The sequence below is a fragment of the Amblyomma mixtum genome, chromosome 3 (genome assembly GCF_055824585.1).
Source record: "Amblyomma mixtum isolate Tamu chromosome 3, ASM5582458v1, whole genome shotgun sequence".
Classification (NCBI taxonomy): Eukaryota; Metazoa; Arthropoda; class Arachnida; order Ixodida; family Ixodidae; genus Amblyomma; species Amblyomma mixtum.
Window position 1 is genome coordinate 222030115 of NC_143014.1, and position 21958 is coordinate 222052072.

Genomic DNA, 21958 nt, shown 5'->3' on the forward strand with positions numbered 1-21958 from the left:
AAGGTAACATTTCAAATTTCCGCTGCCGCCAGCCAAACACTTCCATGCCTAGTTGGATGTTGCCAAACAACACTCGGAGTCCTTTGCATTCTGCAGCGTTTGTTTTTTTTTTCTTGAACGCAAACGTCTATGCGTTGGAAATCTACTGCTACTTTCGATGACGTCATGATGCCGCCCCCACTTGAAGCTGTGCGCCGCGGAGAAGCTTGATGACCGTCGCGGTTTCAATAGGCAATTACGTCACCATTTCAAATACTAGCCACAAAGTACTTCGCATGCTTTGCCTTCAAGTCACACACATTCAACCCCTTTAAGCTCGTCGGTTTTTAAAACCTATGCAGTTGCCTTTAACGCTACAACATCAACTTATGGCAGCAGGCACTGTAATATAAAGATCGTTCGCTAAGATTCCAAAAAATTCCATTGAATTATTACAAAATGGCATTCTACTGGTGTTCATTCTAAAAAACCGCTTTTATAATGGAATGAATATGGTATCTTATGTATCGCGAGTTAGTAAGGCATGGAATATATTGAAGGAGTAAATAATTTCCAAAATCGTCGAAGAACAGTAAGGATGTCTACATAGCTTGAACGACTTTGCGGTCTTTGGTCTCCCCATTTTTGAGGGAGGAATAAGAAAGTCAATTAAAGCAGCCTTTTCTGTGCATGTTGTGAATAAGTATTTTTCTCTTCAGTGAATACTACTACACGTTACCAAATGGGAGAGCCACGGTTTGGAAAGGTCACCTAGACGCAAGTTCAATTCTTTACAAGAAGTTTCTGTTGGAGGGTTGCAGCCTGCAATTTTATGATCTGCGTCGTGACTGTCACCTTGCTCAAAAACAAACTACGCTTACCTATGCTTAAGTAAAACTTTTCAGCGATTACGGTACGATTGTACCGAGAGACCTGAAAATTACTTTTTCAGCGCTTAGCCCAAACTGAAGCCTGCATGTGTAACTGTTCCACTTTCCAGCACAGACTTCGTTCCTCCTTAAAGCAGCGCAACGCCTTCATCTATACATCAGTGCTATTCGCCTTACGACGCGCTTGTTTTTCCCTCTCCTCTCCTAGAGCAAGTAAACAAACCTGTCGCCACACTGAGAGGGGTAGGAACTGTCGGGGTGCTTGACATTTCCAGACTTCGCAATGAAATGGCGACATATCGCTTTGCAGGTTTTGTTAATGAGACCCTTCAGGAGAAATGGACGATGTGGCTTTTCTCGGAACGAGGGCCGCAAGGAGTGGAAGTGGAAAGCGAAAGTTGAAACCGGCGCCTCACACCCTCTCCCGTTCCTTACCCCCTGGAAGCTCAACAGGGTCGCTGTGCCGCGCTTGCTGCTTTTGATGGCAACGCGGTCAGCTTGGCACAGTATATATAAAAGGGCCCACTCCGTGCAGCGACCACACCAATACACCTGGGCATTAAAGAACCCAAACGCATCAGTTGCACTTCGCCTCAGCTGAATCTTAGAGATGAAGGTAAGCTGAACTTTCCTCTCCGTGATAAAAGCTAGTACTTTGTAACGCTGTGATTACAGCGCTATAATCGCAGCAGCATTTATGTGCTATTTTAATAGTTGCTACTAAGGTTCTAGTCAGGCATGCATGATAATGGAAGTTGATTTGAATTCACCGTGTTTTACATAAAACTCTGCATAGAATGCCGCGTGATTTTTGCCCACCTTTAGCGGAGGAAACGGAAAGCTATACAGTTAAAGAGGTGTATAGCTTCCCGTTGTAAGCATGCGGATGCACCGACATGAATGTAATCATGCCCTCCCAGAATCTCGTGAACTTTATCAAGCCAACTCGGCACAGAACGCCCATTCTAGCTGCATATCATTAAGATTTACGTAATTGTGCTAAAAAATTTCATTCGGGATTTTCACTGGAGTGCGCCTGGTTAATTAAACTCCAAAGCTATTCGGCGCAGCACGCAATGAGTGTTATTTTAGAAACTGTTTTGAATGATATAGTTTCAGCGCTCGGGTGGCTTTGTTCTCGCGCTAAATAGCAGCGATCTTGAAATGGTTTTAAAGAAAGGCCAGCAGGAGCGGCCTTCCGCCTGAGTCATACCTCATTTTGGAAACATAACTGCTAAAACCGTCTACTCATGTAAATGTTAACAGTTTAATGCAACATGACCAAACATTTGAAACGAAAAGGTTATAATTGCATAAGAACTTGATGGAGCTGGTGAGATGGCAGTCACCTTTCAGATTCGTACTTGTGTCCCGTACGGTGCGCAGTGCCATTTCTGGAAATTTTCAGCTTTGATATCAGTTGATGTCTCACAGCTGCTATACTAAAGCCGATGATATTGTGGCAACCGTAAGAAAAACTGCAGTAACCATGGCGCCTATCTCGGTTCGCCAGGGAGAATACCATAACCGAAAACATGTCAAATGAATGGCAAGAACGAGTTTCGTTATTCACAGTTAAACTTCCATGTCGAACTTGTAAGTCACACTGACGTCGCACTACAAAGCTCGCACTATGAGGAAAAAAAATCATACTATCTGTTTTAATGAGCTCTCATCAGAGTCAACTCTCAGCATTCACCGCATCCCCCTTGTCTCACCCACGCTTAAAGCAAACGGCCAATTAGTAGAGGCCACTAAGTGGTCCCGTTTCAATGGAGGCGAAATGCAAAAAGGCGCTTCAGTTGAGAGTTTGGTGCGTCTGGTCTGCACTAAACCCTCATGGCAAAAATTAATTCGGAGCCTTGAATTTCAGTGTGCTTCTTACCCCCATCATATTGCTCTGGCATGTAAAAATCAATCGATTATATAAGAAAGAACACCAACGCAAATATTTTTGTCTCCCCGAAGCGAAAGCGCTTATTGTTTCTTGTATGCTATGTTATTTGACTACTGACTCACTTTTGGCTGGCTGGTTTCTGCAATTCTGTTTATTCCTTTCGGGAATGTACACACCTTCCACTATACACTTTCCTTTATTTTTCAACCAATAGAAGAGCAGTTCGTCTGCCAAACTTCAGCATTGTAAAGAATTAAGCACGCTTTACACATTTCTGGCTCTAAGATCCAATGCAAAATTACAGCTGCACTGATATTGCTTTATGTTGTTCAGTGCAGCGCTAAAACACGTCCTGTGATAAGTCTCAGTTGTTTTGAACGCTTGTCTTCAATATGTTTCACATGCGCGTTTGTCGCAGAAATTTAGGCTGCTGCATTTTGGTCGAAGTAGTTTAGTGGCTTTGAAATTTTTAACAACGGTGGTGCGTAGTAGTCTCCAAATATTACTTAAGTGCCGGCCGTTCAAGACTACTCATTCTTCGAACTGCAGTTCGCTGCCATTGCTGTCCTTGCCCTTGTGGCCTGCGTCGCCGTCGCCGAGGACGCCAAGAAGGCTGTCGCTAAGGAAGAAAAGAAGGACGTCGAGGCACGCGGCGGAGTCCTGGGCGGTGTCGGCCTGGGCGGTGTCGGCTACGGTGCCGGCTACGGTGCCGGCGTTGCTCCCGGAGTTGTTCCCGGAGTCGTGGGGGCCGGCCTTGGAGGCCCCGCACTCGCGCACCCCGGACTCGTCGGCGCTGGCGTTGTGGGCAACCCGGCTCTCGTTGGAGCCGGCCTGGGTCACGGAGTCGGCCTCGGACACGGCGTAGGCGGTGGGTTCCAGAAGGGATACGGAGCCGCGGCTGGCGGACACCAGTCTGGATTCCAGGGGGGTGCTGCCGGACACAACCAAGGATCCGGCGCCTTCGCTGGTGGCGCGGCGCACAGCAGCGTCAACGCGTACAAGAACAACCAGGGCTACAGCCACAGTTCTGGCTTCTCTGCCAGCGACAGCAAGACTTTCGGTGCTGGACAGAAGCAGGGTTCTTCGGCATTCAACACTGGCGCCGCAGGGCACCAGTCTGGTTTCGGCAAGACCGCGCACGGAGCCGCCGGCGGCGTTGGTGCAGTGGGTCTCGGCATTCATTAATGGTAAGACTAGACTACTCTCGCGATGTTTCAGCCTAGCTGCGGTCTACCACACCGTATAAACTATATACTATGCTGTTAAAAGGGTTACTAATTTATTTCTCACGCCAATTATATGCGGACGCCTACAAAAACCAAAGTAGCCCATTTCTGAAACATGAGGCCCCAGATAAATCCTTTGTAATGTGGGGACTCGCACAGTTAGTATCGACGACCACAGTCCTTGTTCCAGCGGTGCTGCTCAGCAGGCCGGCGTTCGCAAGCGCAAACCCGACATTCGTCAGCTTTGCCTTCCTTCTTTCTTTCTTTCTTTCTTTATTTGTTTCTTAGAACGTGTCTAAGAACGTGTCTTCTTTCTCGCCTTCGTCGGCGCTAGCTGCAGGGGCATCAAACCCCAACTCTCTTACAGCTTGTACTTCCTGACAGAGGGTGTCTTTCAGTGATTATAAAAGAAAGAAGCTTTCACAGCAAAAAAAAGCAACGTCTAAAAAAATCCCAGTGTGTGTTACGCTATTTTCGAAGTGAAACAAGCGAACAATAGGTGGCACTGTAAAAATGCATTTAAGTTTGCGAGGCCGGCTGCGTCTACGGCGGCCTCACCGCGGTGTAGGCTCCACTGTTGTCAAGCTCTAGATTTGTATTATCCCGTGAAGGCGTTGCTGCCCACGCTGTCAAGTTGTACTGTAACGGCGTCGATTACCGTCGCGCCTTGAGGCTGTGCGGTGACAATTTTGCACCTGTGACGTTGCTGAATAAGTGTTCAAAGCATGTAGTATAAAAGTTTGTCGGCACGCGGCTTAGCTGCGCAGCGCCTGTATGTGACTCCACAAGAAGATTTTACAAATATAGCTTTAATTCAAAGCATAAAACAAGGCCTGGGCAATTCGAAAACAGCGGAAATCATTCCTCGCCTTAGCTATACGCGACACATATTGCTGCAACCAAGCAACCTTTGAGCGCGCATCTAGCTGCGCTTTTGGCATGTATACTCAACGAGGTATTTCTCTACGTTTGATTGCGTGATGGCCTTCATGGTTAATCTTGCTTTGTGCTTACGCTGCACCATTTTTCTAATATTTATTATACATAACCTCCTTCTCCGCTCTTTGTTTACAGAAATTTCAAAATCGGCAACCTTCAAGCACCATCTCCCATCACCGTGGTAAAGAAACTCAGTTCATTCGAGAAAGAAAAAACAATAAAACCAAATACATTCCAATTCACTTTCGTGCCCTTTTATTACGCTGATTCGCGTACAGCAGCAGCATTTCCAAACGAGCATCTAACACAGCGTGCCACGTTTTTAAGATCATGCATGAAAAGTCCGGATCATAATTAAATCAGTCACCAGAAGTGTATATGTGAGCTTCTCAAGCAAGGAACGCAGACAGCTACTCATGCGTGTTAGTACGGCGCCTGACTGGTTGGCGCTTTGACTGGCACCCTTTTTGCGGTACTAGTCGTTAACCTGACGTTAAAGGCAACAAGGGTGCCCTGGGCAGCTGCTTGGAACCTTTCACTTCTGTTTCCTTTCTCTTTATCGTTTTTTTTTTTCGTTTCTCGTACACCATGATTGATTTACGCTTTTCGGGGACGTAGGCCTAGCAGGACAACACCAATGACAGAGCAGCATAAGCTTACCAAACGAAACATTGCACAAAACGCCTCCAAGACTCGCGAGCGCCTGCCGAATCTCATCCGCGCGTCACCCTGTGGTCCAGCGATTCCAAGGCCGGCCACGCGGCAGCATTGGCTACGATTTTGCTTTCGAGAAGCGACATTCCGGCGTGTGCCGCTACTCTTTCGGGTCAGCAGCTAATACATTACTACTCAGTCAACGAGGTGGCTCCGATCGTTTTGTTCAGCGTTCGCGCCTGCCGAGAACTTATGTCCCCTATAGCAGAATGGCATTTTAAACATAAAACACCGTTCGGATAACGTAGTAAGATTCCGCGAAACATCTTATACGTAAAAAAGGAATCGGCACTAGTCAATGTTTTTCTGATTTGTTATTGATTAGACAATGCAAATGACGCATTCACTTTGTAATACTTCTTACACATGGTACTAGTCAGTACTTCTGGCTGATGAAATTGAATGCTCGCTGTTCAGTTATGTCTAATACGACCCTCAAAGTACACAGCACACCGCGATAATTTTTGTTTTATTGCTCCTAGATGACATCGTATTTATTTAACTGTCACTGTTGCTATTTATTGTACGCATTCTGTATACTTCGAACATCACGTGATAAAGAAAACATGTCTATGTTGTATCAAATATCAGCTGCAACGACGTTCATAAGTCTCGTATTTTTTTCCCACAACCTGAGACGAAGTTGCAGCTGGGCTTGTTGGTGCGTATTCGTGAAAGACATGAGAGCGCAAAATCGCTGCACGGACGAGCAACATTGCAGCGCTCATCCTGTTCCCTTACTCGTCCGTGCTGCCATTTTGCGCTCTCATGTCTTTCAAGAACCTGAGACCTTCCAACAAAATGATATCCGGGACAGCTTTCGCTGTTGAGCTCGTTACCATGGTGCTGCAAAGAGCCCCGATTTTTTTTTTTACAGACAACATGTAGGCTTCATGGCTCTGGCATCTATACAGGACCTCAGTCTAAGTCTAAATTTTAAATCATACGGCATTTTATCTCTTGTCCTTTTCATTTTGTTTTTCCTTCCTTCCAGTCCAAACGTTTAAAGTGTGGTATTTTGTTACCTTATGTGGTGACCTGTACGTGTTCGTGTCGAATTCTGACGAAGATGATGTATATGTTAATTTTTTCCTACGAAATAAATGGTGTTTCTAATTTTGTTTTTGAAAATAATTTTTCCTCTATGGGTTGTACTTTGTTGTTATGACATCACTTCAAATTTATTTTTTTTCTTGGTAACACTGCCTAACGGTCTCCTGGGCCCCGTCAAGCTTCTTATTCAGCTTTTAGCCGAGGACACCATCTAGCTGTTTTTGAAAAAATAATGAATGAATGAACGAACGAACGAGCGAACGAACGAACGAACGAACGAACGAACGAACGAACGAACGAACGAACGAACGAACGAATGTTAGAATTATTTCGACTAGTTTTTATATTTTTATACCTTTCGGTCATAGTCAATGCTTGAAGCAATGCAACGTTCTCGCTGCTGCCGCTGTCTGCCAGTAACAGGTCGGAAATGAAGCGCGGGCAAAAATCAAGGATCGGCCAGAAAAAGTTTTTTTTTGTTCTGTTTGCTTACAAGTTTCGAAGACGGAGACTACAGACTGCTCATCAGACCCCTAGTGATGCCTCCCGAATGAGCCGTGCACAGAACGTGCAGGAGGGGCGTATGTTTCAGCACCCAATTCGAAGGGACACTGAGATGAAATCGAAGTTGGCTTGTATCGATCGAATACCAGCTCTTAACCCCAAAAAAACCGCCCTTACTGAAAACAAAGCCCTTGTAAGGTAGAAGAGAGCAAGAACTAAAATACAGGTATCGCCGCCACCAGACCAATCTCGCAAGTGCAAAGGCGATGGCGAAATAGCCGAAAAACAGCCTGAATCTCAGTAGCTGGCAAACGGGCATGAAGGTTACGCATTTGATCGATATTGAAGGGTAGAAGTTTTGTTTTGAAACGTCTAGTGAACTTTTATCAGACGAGGAAGACGGACAACAAACAACCTGCATGTTGGAAGCGAAAGTAGACCTATACTTGGCGGCGCAACAGGCGGCCAGCTGAGTTTCGGTGTGTGTTTGGGGCTTCGCGGCTGTGCGCTTTGCGTGCTCGCGTGGTTTCGTTTTTCACGCGCCTCGATGTACGAGGTCTGTTAGAAAAGTATCCGACCTTTGGCCGAAGAAAAAAAACTGGCATAACTGGAGAGTTGGAATTCTAATCACCTTTAAAGTAGTCTTCTTGGGACTCCACATACTTCTCCCAGTGGTGCTGCCATTGTTGGAAGTATTCCGAGAAGGCCCCTTTCGGAAGGGAGTTTAGCTCAGCTGTCGTTGCAGCCATAATGTCCTCTCTTGTCTGGAACTGCACACTTTTAAATGGCTTCTTCATTTTGGGAAACAGCCAAAAGCCGCAGCGGACCATATCAGGAGAGTAAGGAGTCTGTTGAACTACAGGAATCTGGTTTTTCGCCTGAAAAGTCTGAACCAAGTGCGAGGAATGTGCAGGAGCATTGTCTTGATGGATGCCCCAATTTCCTGTTGACCTCAACTCCGGTCTCTTGCGCCGCGCAGCACCATATAGGCGACGGAGGACATCCCTGTAGTACTCTTTGATCATTGTTTGACCCTGTGGGGTGCGTACTCGTAGTGTGCCACACAGAGGGAGTCAAAGAAAGCAGTCAGCAAAGCTTTGACATTGCTGTGCACTTCGCGGGCCTTCTTTGGTCTTGGTGACGTGGAATGCTTCCACTGTGACGACCGGGATTTGGTTTCCGGGTCGCACCCATACACCCATGACTAGTTACCAGTGATTTTGGTGTCGATGAAGTCGGGGTCACTGTTTGTGGAATCCAGCATGTCCTGTGAGACATAAACACGAAGCTGCTTTTGTTCCACTGTGGGCACCTTCGGCACGAATTTCGCCGCAACTCTTTCCATGGCCAAATCTTCGGTGATAAAGGAATGTGCAGAAATATTACTGATGTCCACCTCTTCCGCAATTTCTCGGATAGTCACACGACGGTCCCGCATCACCACAGCGTTCACTTCTTCAATGACCTGGTCATTTCGGCATGTTGATGTCCGACCGGAGCGTGACTCTCTCTCCACCGATGTGCGGCCATCTTTAAACTGATTGTAACACTGCTTAATCTGTGTGCTGCTCATAGCACCGTCACCGAAAGCCGTCTGAATATTTCGAATGGTTTCCACTTGGCTGTCGCCCAGTTTCTGGCAAAATTTGATGCAGTAGCGCTGCTCCTGTTGCTCCGCCATTTTCCTTGCAGCAAAAAACCGACGAGAGCACTGCGCACTGCCTCACTCAAACGCTGCGTCCCAGCGACTGACGCTATCGGCAGGCGAGAAAAAATTCGTGCATGCGCATGAAGGCTCAAGGTCGGCTGATGCAAGAGCGCTTGTAGCATATCCATCAGGTGTTCGCAAAAAAAAAAATACAGTCCGATACTTTTCTAACAGACCTCGTATAAGTGCGCAGCAGCACAGGAACTCCAAGTGCCCCGCTAAGTGCCCCTCGGACGAAGTTGATGCTGCGGCACGCACCTGCGACGAGTAAAGCACTTCTGTATAGCTAATGTTGTGAACGAGCCTCCACGTTAGCAAGCGCACCGCTCAGCACGTTCGCTTCGTCAAAGCACCAAGACGCTGGGCTGCAAACCAGTGCTACGAGGACTATTATAACAGAATTTAAATATGCCCGTACGTAGCAGTCTCTATGCAACAGTCGTGACGGTGGCTTGCTGATGGCAGCTGCCGCATCAGTACCTTGGCTTGCTGCTGACGCTGCCGACTCCTCGGCGCTCCTCAAAATCATTGCAAGCCGCATGGGGCTCAGTTCACTGAAGTACAGGTTGCAGTTCTTTGCGAGAAATTCGTTCTCGGGATCGGGAACGGTATCCATCGTAGCGTTGGTGCAAATCTAAACGAAGCGGTAATGCGACGTCTGATAGCGACCTCCAACAGCCGGCCGTTGGTTGTTTACTATCATCCAAAATGCTTCCTATTGTCTAATAAGCGTAGCCTAGACAGTCGCTCCGTTCGCTTAGCAGAAAAAGCTACTAAGTAAAATCCCTGCGATGTGCATTCGATTTACTTTCCAGTGTTATGTTTTTTTCTTTCACGCTGACTCACCCACTTCAGTGTTTAAAAATAGCTGCAATATGTGTGTTCTTGAGGTATTTACTCAAAACCGACCTCGCAGTTTTGCATCGCCAAGGCTCTTCTGGCCAAAATTTCTCCATATCTACAGCTTTTTGTGGGCACACCCGTTAAACAATACTTATTTCCTTCCTTACGCTACCATAAGTAAGCTTTAAAAAGCAGCTGTGTTTGAGTTCTTGTAGTATTTGTTTTAAAAGTAGCTGTGTTTGAGTTGTGGTGACGGCAAGTAGGCAAGAAGGTTGACCAAGAAAATGGCTGTAAGTGATTTACTGCGCAAAATTGTGCTCTTGGACTGAAGAAGCACGGCGCTCGCGGTAGCAACAGTCGCACATGACAGCCGTCGGAATCAGAACGACCGCATCCAGCTCAGACGTATAGCATTTTTGATTTCGTGTTGGATTGTCGCGGACAGGCCAAAATGTGGCGGAGTCGCCAGCACGCGATAACGGCCTTGGCGATCAATATAGCTACGTCTAGGCACTGGTGTAGGCATCACACGAACGTCAAATCACCTCATGAGATGAGCGGAAAGTGCTTAAACCGCATGCAGGTGCCGGATCAGACAAAAAAAAATTGAGCATAACTTTGTGCACTAATATAACCAAGGTAGCTGAGGAGTGGCACAATATTTAAGTAGGAAATCAGTAGTTATATAATGTGCTACGACCGCTAAGCGAACTACGTGTGCCTCTGGTATTAAAATGCGTCTTCTTTCACTGTGCCCGCAACACGAGCTATGTAGAACAGTACTACAGCCACAGAGCCACTGAAGAAGATCCGAGTATGAGGAAACATGCTGCATTCCGTAATGAACCAGCCATGCGTTTAGATGTCAGAAGAATTGAGAGAATCTGCATGAGGATCCCGTTTTCCTCACAGCGTCCTCTGAAAAGCGTTAGCGCTAGCCCGTAATTTTAAATCTGATAGTTGTGCTGCACGTGAGAAAAAACGAGACGCTTGTAAAAAAGTGTTGTTCACAAGTGGAATACACATCCCAGGTCGTGCCGTGACAGTCGAGAAACTTCAGCTTCCAGCGGCTTTTCGGAACAAGATATCGTGAATTTGGCGTCGAACATATACGAGTATGGCTGCTTGTTTTCCGAAGCAGAGTTAAATTTCCGCAGTGGCACTATGCCATATTTAAGCCCGAATTTGCCGGCGGTGCTAACTTCGTACCCAGAAATATGAGCTGAAGCTTTTTGTTTTAATGCTGATCCATCTTCCTCTCATACATGAAGAATGTTTCAAAAAATTGATTCCTGCTTAAGTGGTGGATGGAAGCCATGCCTTGTTAGTTCTTTTTGTCTTGCATACCAGGCAGGTCAGAATTGCAATTGTGAAGGCGTTTGTGGGGGAAAAATATCAGAAATACAAATTTTGGCCACTTCCTCGCTGTCACAAGATTTTGAACTTGCGCACAACGCTCTTCGAACGAATGGCTCGGGTTACGTCTTGTGCCGCGAAAACCCTTCCATTGCTGCCGTGAATTCTGAAAACATGTGGTTCTGCCTAATTCCTCGATGCGAAAGAAATTTTTATTGACATGTTTAGCATACTGGAAGATCATTTCACTGAGAACATTCATTTTGGATTTGTGTCTGTAAAGAACATTAGGGAAGAAGAGCGGTAACGAGGTAATCAGCACACGTCACTATAAATTCGTTTTTTTTTTCGCACCGTTCCATGACCGTAGCCGCCTTACACAAACTGGCAGTCGCAATGTAAGTATAGAGTAGTGCAGAAATGAACAGTTCAGACAACAGTACTCAGCGAATAAAATACCGTTCGTTAGCCTTCAGTGCCCAGTTACGTTACAACACCCACGATAGTATGCTAATGCATTGACTGCTTGCAAAATATCTTTATGGATTCTTATGCCATATTCTTTCACAACGAACCGTGACCGTCATGAATGGTGGGACCAGCAAAAGCGCAATTGAAAAATAACGGCGCCGTAATCTCAGACCATTATTCCCTTCTCTAAGCACAGGTGTCGCGGGGGGCTAGGGGGAAGGCATTCTAATCGATAATGTGAGCTGTTACCCAGCACTGCCTTTAAAAAGAGACGGAGAAAGAGATAATGGCCAAGCGTATTACGGCCGTTGGCTTAGGGGAAGGGAGTTGATGCAGCCGCTTCTCCAATCTTTATCATTAAGTGCACGTGTGCAGTGACGTGTCTTCTAAGTGCTCAGCAAGCATTTCTCTCTATTAAGCCTCTTTGCAAATGGAGACTCATGACGACAAGATTACGTGGCAGCAAGTCGCTTGCACTTTTTCTTCTGAGGCGCGATGTGTATCTCGAAATACCTAGAATGCTCTTCAACGTCTATAATGTATTCGTGCGTAAGAGCAGGGTGATTTCAACGGCACATAATTGCTTACCAACGGCAATCCTAGCACACGTCAGGCATTCCTTTTATTTGCATAGTTCTCACAGTGCGAGATGACGAGCAACTGGGTAATTATATTTCCTCTCACGAGTCCCTCTTTCTTGCGGGCAGCTTTTCGCGTTTATCTCTAATAGACTACGGAGCGTACGGTTTGCGCTCCTCCCAAGTTGAAGCGTCAAAATACAGATGGCGCTACCTGCCCCGGCAGGTTGCGTTCCGGAAATGTATACGAACGAAAGAAGCATCGTAGTGGCTCCTGCACCTTCCTCCAAACTACCACATTTCAGTGATACATTACTACAGGCGACGGATGCGTTATTAAGCTCAACCGTGGTTAAGCGCTAAAATTAATGCCTTCGCGAAGCACGAAGCGGAAATATTGAAGCATGTATTGCTTTTTGTGCGAAAGTAAGTCCGTTTTTCAGAACGTTGCTTCTTGGTTATTCCACTCCGGCAGGCGTGGATCATCTGAGGATTATGGGCTTTAATGTAATATTACTGTCATTCCTTTTGCGAAGCTGGTTGCTAATTCAAACAAAAAACCTAAAAGCTTTTAAGCGCTCCTTGAAGAGTTACGTTGCTCTGGTGTCGGACCGAGGCCAACAAAGTGCTTGTTTGAAGGGAAAAAGGAAATTGCCGTTTTCTGCTTTCGCTGAAGCAAGCAGCCGCTCCAGAGAAAAGTCACTGTGTTCGTGCTCTCGCATGTCATGCTTTGGTAGAAATGACCCGCTTTAGTACAGAAGACCTATTTTTGGTACAAATAGCTGCTGAGGTGCAAATAAGAGAACATATGCAGACACGTGCAGCAGTTGATGCAATTATCTAAAAATTTAAATGAAAAACAGGTTCGTTTTCGTCTTCTTCATGGGACGGAGAGTGAGGGAAGAACGCTAGCTGGCACGTTTGGCTACTGCTTAAGCTATAAGAAGCCCGGCTCTACCAAACGAATGCCGATACGAGATCCCCAAGTTTTGCAGGTGAAAGTATGCCGCTGCAACATTTCTCAAGTGGCGCGAAATCATAATTGCAATCCCGGACGTTTCGCGGACGGAAACTGCTCCGTGTCTGCCAGAACGATGCATTCTGATCGGGAAGCAGCGCGCTAAGGCTTCGCAAAATGTTCGCTGAACGGAAAGTTGTGCACAAATTTGTTTGCCTGAAACGCACCTGCATTTAATATTTAGGGTTTCAGAAAGTTTTCTTGAAAAGTTGGCCCAAGCGACTTTTGTTGAAGTGCTATGAATGGTGTTGAAAATTAGGCTTTGTTGATTTTTTTTTTCAAAATACCAAAATGTACAAAAAAGTCATTATTGTAAATGGGTAACGCGGCCAGGAGGACACAAAGAGGGACAAAAATTTTCATCGTAACCTGACTAATTCACTGAAAATGGACTGGGGGTTTAGCAATGCTAAGCACGAAGTATTGTGCGTAAGCAGAGTTTTTTGCAGGTGCACACCACCGCCAGGTACGTGTAAGCGCGATTGAGGTGTGAACTGACCCAAGGAGCCAGTTATGCGCGTCTTCAACTTTTTCATCGTGAGTGCCAATTGATCCAACGCTCCAGCGCCGCGTTTCTGCAGCAGTGTTGTCAACGCCTACGTGTATTGCTCTAGTGCCGTCTTTGTGCCACAACATTGCCCACGCCATCGCATGCAGCGCACATCTCCCTGTCACTACCGCCACATAGCTCAAAGCACCAATATTAGTTTGACAGCGGTATTGGTTGATGAAGAAAATGATGTGCAATGCACAGCATGAGAGCCTGTTGCAGTTTAACACAGGGCGTGATAGGCTGCGGCGATAGCATAGTGCTGTTGCCAGCGAAACTGACCTGTTCGCGCCGCCTGGGGTTCTTATCCCTTTTGCGGCAATATTTTTTTCATTCAATTAAAGTTTGCACACGGTCATCCTCCAGGCCAAGCTTTGCACGAACCGGTGAGTCGGTTTGACCTCGCGAAGCAGTGCGTCGCACTAAAACTAAATATTAGCCTGCATGTTATACAGCAACTTAAGAGGCAGTGGCATTCAAAGACTACTTTATTTTCTGAAATTTTATTAACTTCACTGTGTCCTCAGATATGCACGTCGAAAATTTCCACCCAAGCCGTGTAATTACGCATGCCAGACCGCGGCACTCAGCATCAGGCTCCTCCCTGGCGTGACGCACACTGCTGGCCAAGAGCAAAAATTTGTAACCGTCGTATCTAACTGCACATTCTTGTCAGTCGAAGCGCCGTGCATCACAGCTGCGTCACATCAGGGAGGAGCTTGCATGCCTAACTAGACGGACGAGGTTGAAAATTTAGACGTGCATATCTGAGGACACAGGCGCGTTACTAAAACTGGAGAAAATAGAAGAGTCCTTGAATGGCACTGCCTGTAAGTTTTAAGTAAAGACATGCACGCTAAGTGCAGTAAATAAAAAGTTACTGAATTATTGTTAGTTACTCAGTTCACGTTGACAGTTTTTCTAGCTGTTGGTGTTCGCCTGGCCGCGTAACCCGTTTGCTATAATGACTTTTCTGTACTGCTCTTGGTAGTGTATTAAAAACAATTAAAGCTTAATTTTGAACACCCTGTGTAGCTGTGTCTCTATGTGATAATTAGTTTGAATTACGTGAGCGAAGAGTTATGTCTACTCCTTGTTGTAGGCTATTACGATTTTCTTGAAAGTGCTGAACTAATGTATAATCTTACGCTTACTATGCTCTACTACAATATAACAACAAAAGCGAACCTAAGATGCAATCACTATATCCGTACATAGAAGATGCTGTGGACGCGTGTTAGCTATTTGCAGACTGACTGTCACAAACGCGCGAATTTAATGAAATCAAGAATTTATATTTTGATATTACGCAGACTTAATGACATTTCGTACAAAGCACTCTTGTCTAAACATGCCGATCTAACGTTTATTCACTGTACAGGAGAGTCACAAATATTTCATGGACGTCCAACTAGGAAAACTGCTCGCCATGCAATCTGGAGGCCCTTACTTAATTCCCCGAACATTCGGACGAGATTTCATTTTTTCTTCTTTGTTGTAGACGTCGCTATCTTGTCGTCTACTGCGGACGTCATGCGACTGCATTGTAACGTCACTGAGGAACATCCTGCCATGGACAGCGACTGAATCTGGCTCTAAGGAATCTAAGGGGACAAATAATGCTTTCGTATTAAACTGTTTTATTCAAACAGCCTTTGAGTCATAGCTTCTCTTGCGACAGCTACATGCTTCCATTTGGAAGAAAAAAGTATCATCCGGTCAAGCAGTTATTCTGCCGGTTTGAGTTCCCTACACATAGGCAGGCCCTAGACAACTTACAATTTGGGCGGGCACGTTCTTTTCATGCATATTGCCAAAATTGTTTGCTTCCAAAAGACACGTGGCTTAAGTTCGTTTTTCTTGACTCTACCTGTGCGCATTGGCAGTTGGCAAACACATATCTGCACTGCTTCACAAATCCTTGCATACGTGACTGCCAGAACTGCCTCTCATGGAAACCGGCTTACGCTGGGATTCTCGGATTTGAACGTATTTTGCCGTCTACGTGGTTTATCGAGGCTCATGCAACACCGTCTGAGCTCAGTTCACGACAATTTATTCTTTGTTAGCTTATTTCGCCATGCCATTACCGCGAGATACTGCCTCCTTGTCAGCTTACCTCCTTTGGTTACGAAACAACTTTCCTCATCCAAGCAACCAAGACATATAGACCCCGCATGCAGAAGCGTTTCTTTTCCTGCACGTCTCAACACTTCGCAGAAATTTGCGTTTCAGCCATTGTTGGTAAATAATCATATCATTTGGCGCATAATTTCTATCGCATCATAGCTGTAGTTCACATCAACGGAAAAGTTCGGTAAAATAAAAATGGTATAACCAGTGAAAAGCAAAATAAATCAGCGTTATGCAAAAATTAAAGACAAAATCAATTTTCTCTGTAATAACACAGAGGAAAGCCTACAAACAAGTTCTCGTAAATGCCACGAGTCATTGAAATAATACTTCTAACACTTGATCCGGCCTCCTCCGTTAGCTCGGAAGTTTGGCTAGGTATTATGCACAAGTGATTGAATAAATGAACTTGTAAATAATGTTGTCATTTATCGATCTTCAAACATATTTCAAAAGTGCCAAGAAGTTACGTATTTTTCTCGCTGTTCACTTCTAATACATGCATATCTTTTAGTGCTTTGCCTTTATTAAAGTTAACATTATGGGGTATTCGAGTAGGTGATCCGAAGCAAGTTTGCTCGCACCCCGACACCGAAGAAAGTGTTTCAGTGGGCAATTTGGGTTCAGATCCTAAGTTCTGATTCGTTCACAACGGTAATCCTTAGGCTTCCTCGACATCTTGCTCTTTCGAGAATACGGAAAGCTGCTCTGATCGCCGGTTCGAATACGTCATTAGTCTTTATCAGCTATTAAAAAAGTGCCATTGAAACGAGAAGCGCTTAGTCATTCTATAACGCATAGACAGCGGCAAAATGCTGCAGTATAACTATATCGCTGGCTATTAGCATGAAGAAAGGACGACTAAATTTAAAGAGCACTTTGAGCATAAAGTGATTACGGTGCTCTACGATGGTGCTCTTTGAGGTAGCGAACATTTGACGTTCTCAGCTATATTACCTGCTACGACAATAATTTTTTTTTACCGAATTATGGCTCACAGGAGTGTATTAATACTTCACGTCTGCATGTTCCGGGTGCTTTGCAGCCATGTTTACTCACACGACAAAAACTGTAACTTGGAATCTTTTGTGAGGAATCCTCAGTGAGCGTGTCACCATGTCGGCAAGCTTTTGTGCAGTGTCAAAGTGGGAGCTAAACATGAGCTGCTGATGTGATGTCTGCTATTCTGGGCGGGATATGCCTTTCAAATTTGCGACGTCTTGTAACATATAAAAATAACTGAACTTTCAATGATGTACTGATCTTTTCGGATTTCTCTTTCGGATGCCCCATAGAAAAGAGAAGTAACGGCATCTCTCCTCCGGTACCTGTTCCATACCCGGCTGACGTACTTGCGTTGCAAACTCAAGAAATCCTCAGAAATGAACATCAAAACGGGGATCTTCCAGACACTTTGTACACGCATATGACTTTCTTCAAGCATTCAGTTGCGGAATGTTGGCTGACCCGTGGTGGGACGACGGCCGTCAACTTTTCGCTGCACATTAGGGGATTTTCTGTCTCTGTCCCCTTTGTCGCGTATCTATTCCGTCTTGGGAAATGAAAGGATCTGTTCCATGTTGCGTTTAACTCCGTAATAGCGCGTGTTGATATCAGAGAGTCATCATATGACAACATATCGAAGCGCAGCATCAATTATCAACGACAGGTCGTCCTTTTACCATTCACCTGTCCTCCTCCGCGCATTCTGGCCAGGATGTTCCTGGGAAATGACCAGGTGAGATTTTCACAGCGTAAAGGAGGGAACAGAAAAAAAACAACAACAAAGAGGTAAGCTAACCAGAGGGAGGGGGTGGAAGGCGGAAAAGAAATCAATCGGATGCGTGGCGTCAGCAGGGGAGGAGCAAGGAGTACCCACCGTTTCCGCGTCAAAGCTCGCGCCCAGGCCGCCAAGTGGTCCTGACAACGCTGGCAAGGCCAAACACTCACTCACCCCCGTTCACTCATGCCCGATTGCAAGGGCAGTGAGTGAGCGGCGGAGAAAACGGGTGCTCTTGGTTACATCCATCTTGCGTGTTGCGCACCTTTTGCTCGCGTCGCGACGTCATCCTGTGGCTCCCTTTCCAGATTATTTTTTTTCTTTTTGCTTCTCTCCGCGCAAATGTGCACGACTATAAAAGCTAGTGCGCGAAGCCACCACATCAGATCAGCTCCTAAAGATTCGATCATTAGATACTCCGCTGATCGTAGACGGCTGGTGTACTGCTCGAACATGAAGGTGAGGAACGTTATTTAGCCGTTGTGGGTCTTCCTGACCAACTCTTTTGAAATTATACACCATTCTAGAAGCGATTTCCCAACCCGAAAGTTAGTGATCTTGCAGAGTTAAAAAAATATATTTATCATTTTCTAGGCGATTGCTGACAAATTTAGAGATCCTCCAAAGTTTCCTTATCAAACAAAAATAGTGTCCTGGTGCCCTGACGGCCCTTGCTATTAATGCTGCTTGATTTTTTTGGGCGTGTTATATGGCAAGAAAAACTAAGATATTGTGGGATGGGAAGCCTAATTTTTAGTCTTAAATTAACAGCTTTCCGCAATATTACATGGCAGAATACTTTTCTTTGTGAAACGCCCATGGCGAACTTTAAGACGTAGTCATACTGTTCGTCGCTTCTCGCCGTCAGGACGCATCTCTTGCAGCTTAAAGGACCAGCCGACCTCATGGTCCTCAAAGCTGCAATGGTTTCAAATTCCCCGTCTAGCTGGTTTGAATGTAAAGAGCTGGTCCCTTTTATATGCATGTGAACGAGCAGAGAACACTTCTACCATCATATGCACCCACACAAATCAGTGAACAGAAGTACAGGCAAATGGTCTGGCGTTGTACACATAAGAACAGTCCTGCAACCTCAACAGCATTAGGCAGCCAAAATGCTGAGTAGTACAGTTAAAATGCAACCTACGCGATGTTTTGATTGTTGGTTTAAACAAGGCACTAATTTCGCACTTTTCCGGTAACAGGCACTTTTCCCGGTAACATTTCAGCCCCTGTGTCTTGCGGTGCTCGTTGCCATCGCACGCCTTGCTTTGGCTGAAGAGAAGGTCGAAGGCCGCGGAGGTCTCGTTGGAGGCTATGGCGGCGGGTATGGACGTGGAGTCGGCGGAATCGGAGGCGCTCCCGTCGGTGGTGTCGGAATCGGTGGCGTTCCTGTTGGTGGTGTCGGAATCGGTGGCGTTCCTGTCGGTGGTGTCGGAATCGGTGGCGTTCCTGTCGGTGGTGTCGGAATCGGAGGCGTTCCTGTCGGTGGAGTCGGAATCGGAGGCGTTCCTGTCGGTGGAATCGGAATCGGAGGCGTTCCTGCCGGTGGTGCCGGTATCAGAGGTGTTCCCGTCGGTGGCGTCGGAATCGGCCCTGGCGTAGGAGGAATTGGCTACGGCGGTGGTCTTGGCCCTAGCGGCTTCGGTCTTGGAGGTCTTGGAGGAGGCGCTGCATACGGCCAGAGCGCTGGCGGTTACCAGGGCGGCTTCGCTGCCGGTGCAAAGGGCTTCAACCAGGGCTCTGGCGCTTTCGCCGGCGGTGACTCCTTCAGGAACGTGCAGGGCTTCAGCAACAAGCAGGGCTTCAGCTCCAGCACAGGCTTCTCCAAGACCGCCTCGAACCGCTACGGAACCGGCTTCGGTCAGCAATCTGGCGGCTTCGCCGGTGGTGCTGCGGGACAAAAGGCTGGCTATGGAAGCCAAAGCTTCGGTCAAGTTGGAGGTGTTGGCTACTAGAAGGTGAAAAAAAGCGCTTGCGTTGAAATCACAAGGTTTGGTTGGCCCGTGGTTGTATATATTTTGAAGCAAAGGAAAAAAATGTTTAAAATTTTTGCACGCTAATTGTTGGCATTGAAAAATATGAAGCTGTCGTGGGCGACGAAATCTGAGCATGGCTAAAATTCTTTGCTTTATTGAAGCTGTATGACATAGTATATTGTGAAATACGCCGATGGCTACTTATATTATGTTTCCAGCGCCTATTCCTGCTTCTGAGACGATATTCAATTGGCACATAATAGAAACAAGCGGAACACAGAGAACCGCAAAGTTCTTTGTGAAGAGTGTCATCTTTATCGCTTGCTTTGTGTAAGCGAGTTTGGCTTGAACCACGCTGAGGCAGATCTTTTTATTATGATCATTCAGTGGGACAGCTGAGATGCAACGTTTTCTCCTTGTTTCTAGTTCTAGAAGATCAAGCCAAGTCGTCTCAAGATCATCATCAAATCTTGGCTCCTGTGTGGCTACCACAAACGAGAAGAAAATTTACACTGCTGATGAACAGTTCAGCTCACGTTACCAAAAATGCAAGCGTAAACATCACCGAAAGGAAGAACATCCCATTTTAAAGAATCTTAACATGTATAATAATAAAGTGTATTTTTCATTATATGCTATTTCTTACATTGTTTCACTTGTTCTTCTGGGCCCTACATTCGTTCCTTTTTTATAGAACTTTTGCATGCACAAAAATAATTAACACACTCAATGCTAAAGTGTTTCGACGCGCGACAGCGTACTGCTACATCACTATGGGCTTTCAGTGGGCACCGCGTAATGCACAGCTCTCGCGACTAATTGGGGCTAATAATTCAGTATCCTCAGACTTGCCACTGCGCAGATCAACTTGTTGGTTTATGGTTTGTGGGGGTTTAACATCCTAAAGCGACTCACGCTATAAGGGACGACGTAATGAAGGGCTCCAGAAATATCGACCATCCGGGGTTCTTTAACGTACGCTGACGTCTCGCCGTACAGGGGCCTCTACAATATCGGCTCCATCAAAATTCGACCGCCGCAGTCGGGATCGAACCCACGTCTTTCGGGTCAGCAGCCGAGCGCCACAACCATTGAGCCATCGCGGCAGCGGCAGAATCAGCTTTCTTCGTGTATACGGCATAGAGATGATTTATATTTAGGGTTGGTTAAACTAATGTTTCGCAATGAAAGATATATACCCACTGCTTTAATAAAATTACGCACTTGAAAATTCTGAGCATTAGGCTGATGCCAGATTTCTACTTACGAAGTGCACCGCGAGCGTTCCGTAGGACTACATGGAGATCGTAAAATGGAGAAATTCCGCAGCCCCAAAACAATGCCGAGACACCCTGCGGCAACAACCAAGAGTGCAACGAGAGCCAACTATGCCATCGCTAACTGTACCATCCTTGCAGGACGCAAGTCATGATGGCGGGTAAAGATGCTTGTAGTTAAGAACGACCACATCGTCTAGAAAGTGCCAGCTGCGGCACGTTGCCGAGGCCATGCCTTAGCAATGGTCGCAAAACGTGCTCTCGACGTGCAGCAGTGCTTTTTCGCCAAACTCTAAACCCAGAATAAGCACCCAAATGATACAAAATTTAGACGAGGGTGAACTCTGCGATGTCAAAGCAATTATTCTTTATTACCTTGTTTTATATAGTGCAAAAAAGATTTTCAACTGTAATTATTCAGGAGCTGGCAAATGGCCCAATATTACATAAGCCTAGTATCGGTGCAGTAACCTGAAAGCTTTGTGCTACAAAATACAACCCTACTGCGAAAGTCCACGCGGACTTCAAAATTGTCCCAAATTTTGTTAGTTCAAACGAAGTGTGAAATTACTGGCACGTACAGACTACATCAATTGGAGAGAAGGTATATTCACAATATTTGTAGCGGTTGTTGTTACTATTGTTCTACAGTAAAGAAATGCAGGCACACAGTGGATTGTTTGCTTCCTTGAGTTGCTGCTGTCGTCCTCGAAACATAACTGTGGATACCCAAAAAGGGGGTCGGCAGACACAGGGGATGTGTTTCATACTAAAAAAAATTGAACAGAAAGTTGAAGAGAAAAAATAATTACAAATGAATAAAGAATGAAACGAATGAAACTGGACTCTGTGACAAATAATTTTTTGTGGGAAATTTTCTTAATGAGCTTAACCTCTGTGGGTAAAAAAAGTAATTTTTTTTTTGCGTTCATCTCGCCTAGGAATCTCGATTATGTGTTGTGGCAACGTGTTACTTTTTTTCTCCTTCGTCGCTCTGAGGAGTAGCGGGTTTGTTTCGATGTTTCGAACGAAGTTACCTTGCAGCTATTGTGTCCTTGAGAAG

The 21958-nt window shown here is 45.8% G+C and overlaps 2 protein-coding genes across 3 annotated transcripts; both read left to right on the forward strand.

Annotated features, from left to right (window-relative positions):
• The first annotated feature begins 1358 nt into the window (after window positions 1-1358).
• LOC149353785 (uncharacterized) lies at window positions 1359-5167 on the forward strand. Its single transcript, XM_089577410.1, has 3 exons — window positions 1359-1485; window positions 3316-3953; window positions 5067-5167. Exons 1-2 carry the CDS (start codon window positions 1480-1482, stop codon window positions 3949-3951), a joined length of 642 nt encoding a protein of 213 aa, XP_089433536.1. The 5' UTR covers window positions 1359-1479; the 3' UTR covers window positions 3952-3953; window positions 5067-5167.
• A 12834-nt stretch (window positions 5168-18001) lies between these two features.
• On the forward strand, window positions 18002-20251 carry LOC149353786 (uncharacterized). 2 transcript variants are annotated; one of them, XM_089577411.1, is made up of 3 exons: window positions 18002-18098; window positions 18845-19600; window positions 20045-20251. In XM_089577411.1, the coding sequence occupies exons 1-2, from the start codon at window positions 18093-18095 to the stop codon at window positions 19595-19597; spliced, it is 759 nt and encodes a 252-aa protein (XP_089433537.1). In that variant the 5' UTR covers window positions 18002-18092; the 3' UTR covers window positions 19598-19600; window positions 20045-20251. The 2 variants fall into 2 exon arrangements, with proteins under 2 accessions (XP_089433537.1, XP_089433538.1); XM_089577412.1 differs by having other exon boundaries at window positions 18025-18098; window positions 18869-19600.
• The last annotated feature ends 1707 nt before the right edge of the window (window positions 20252-21958 follow it).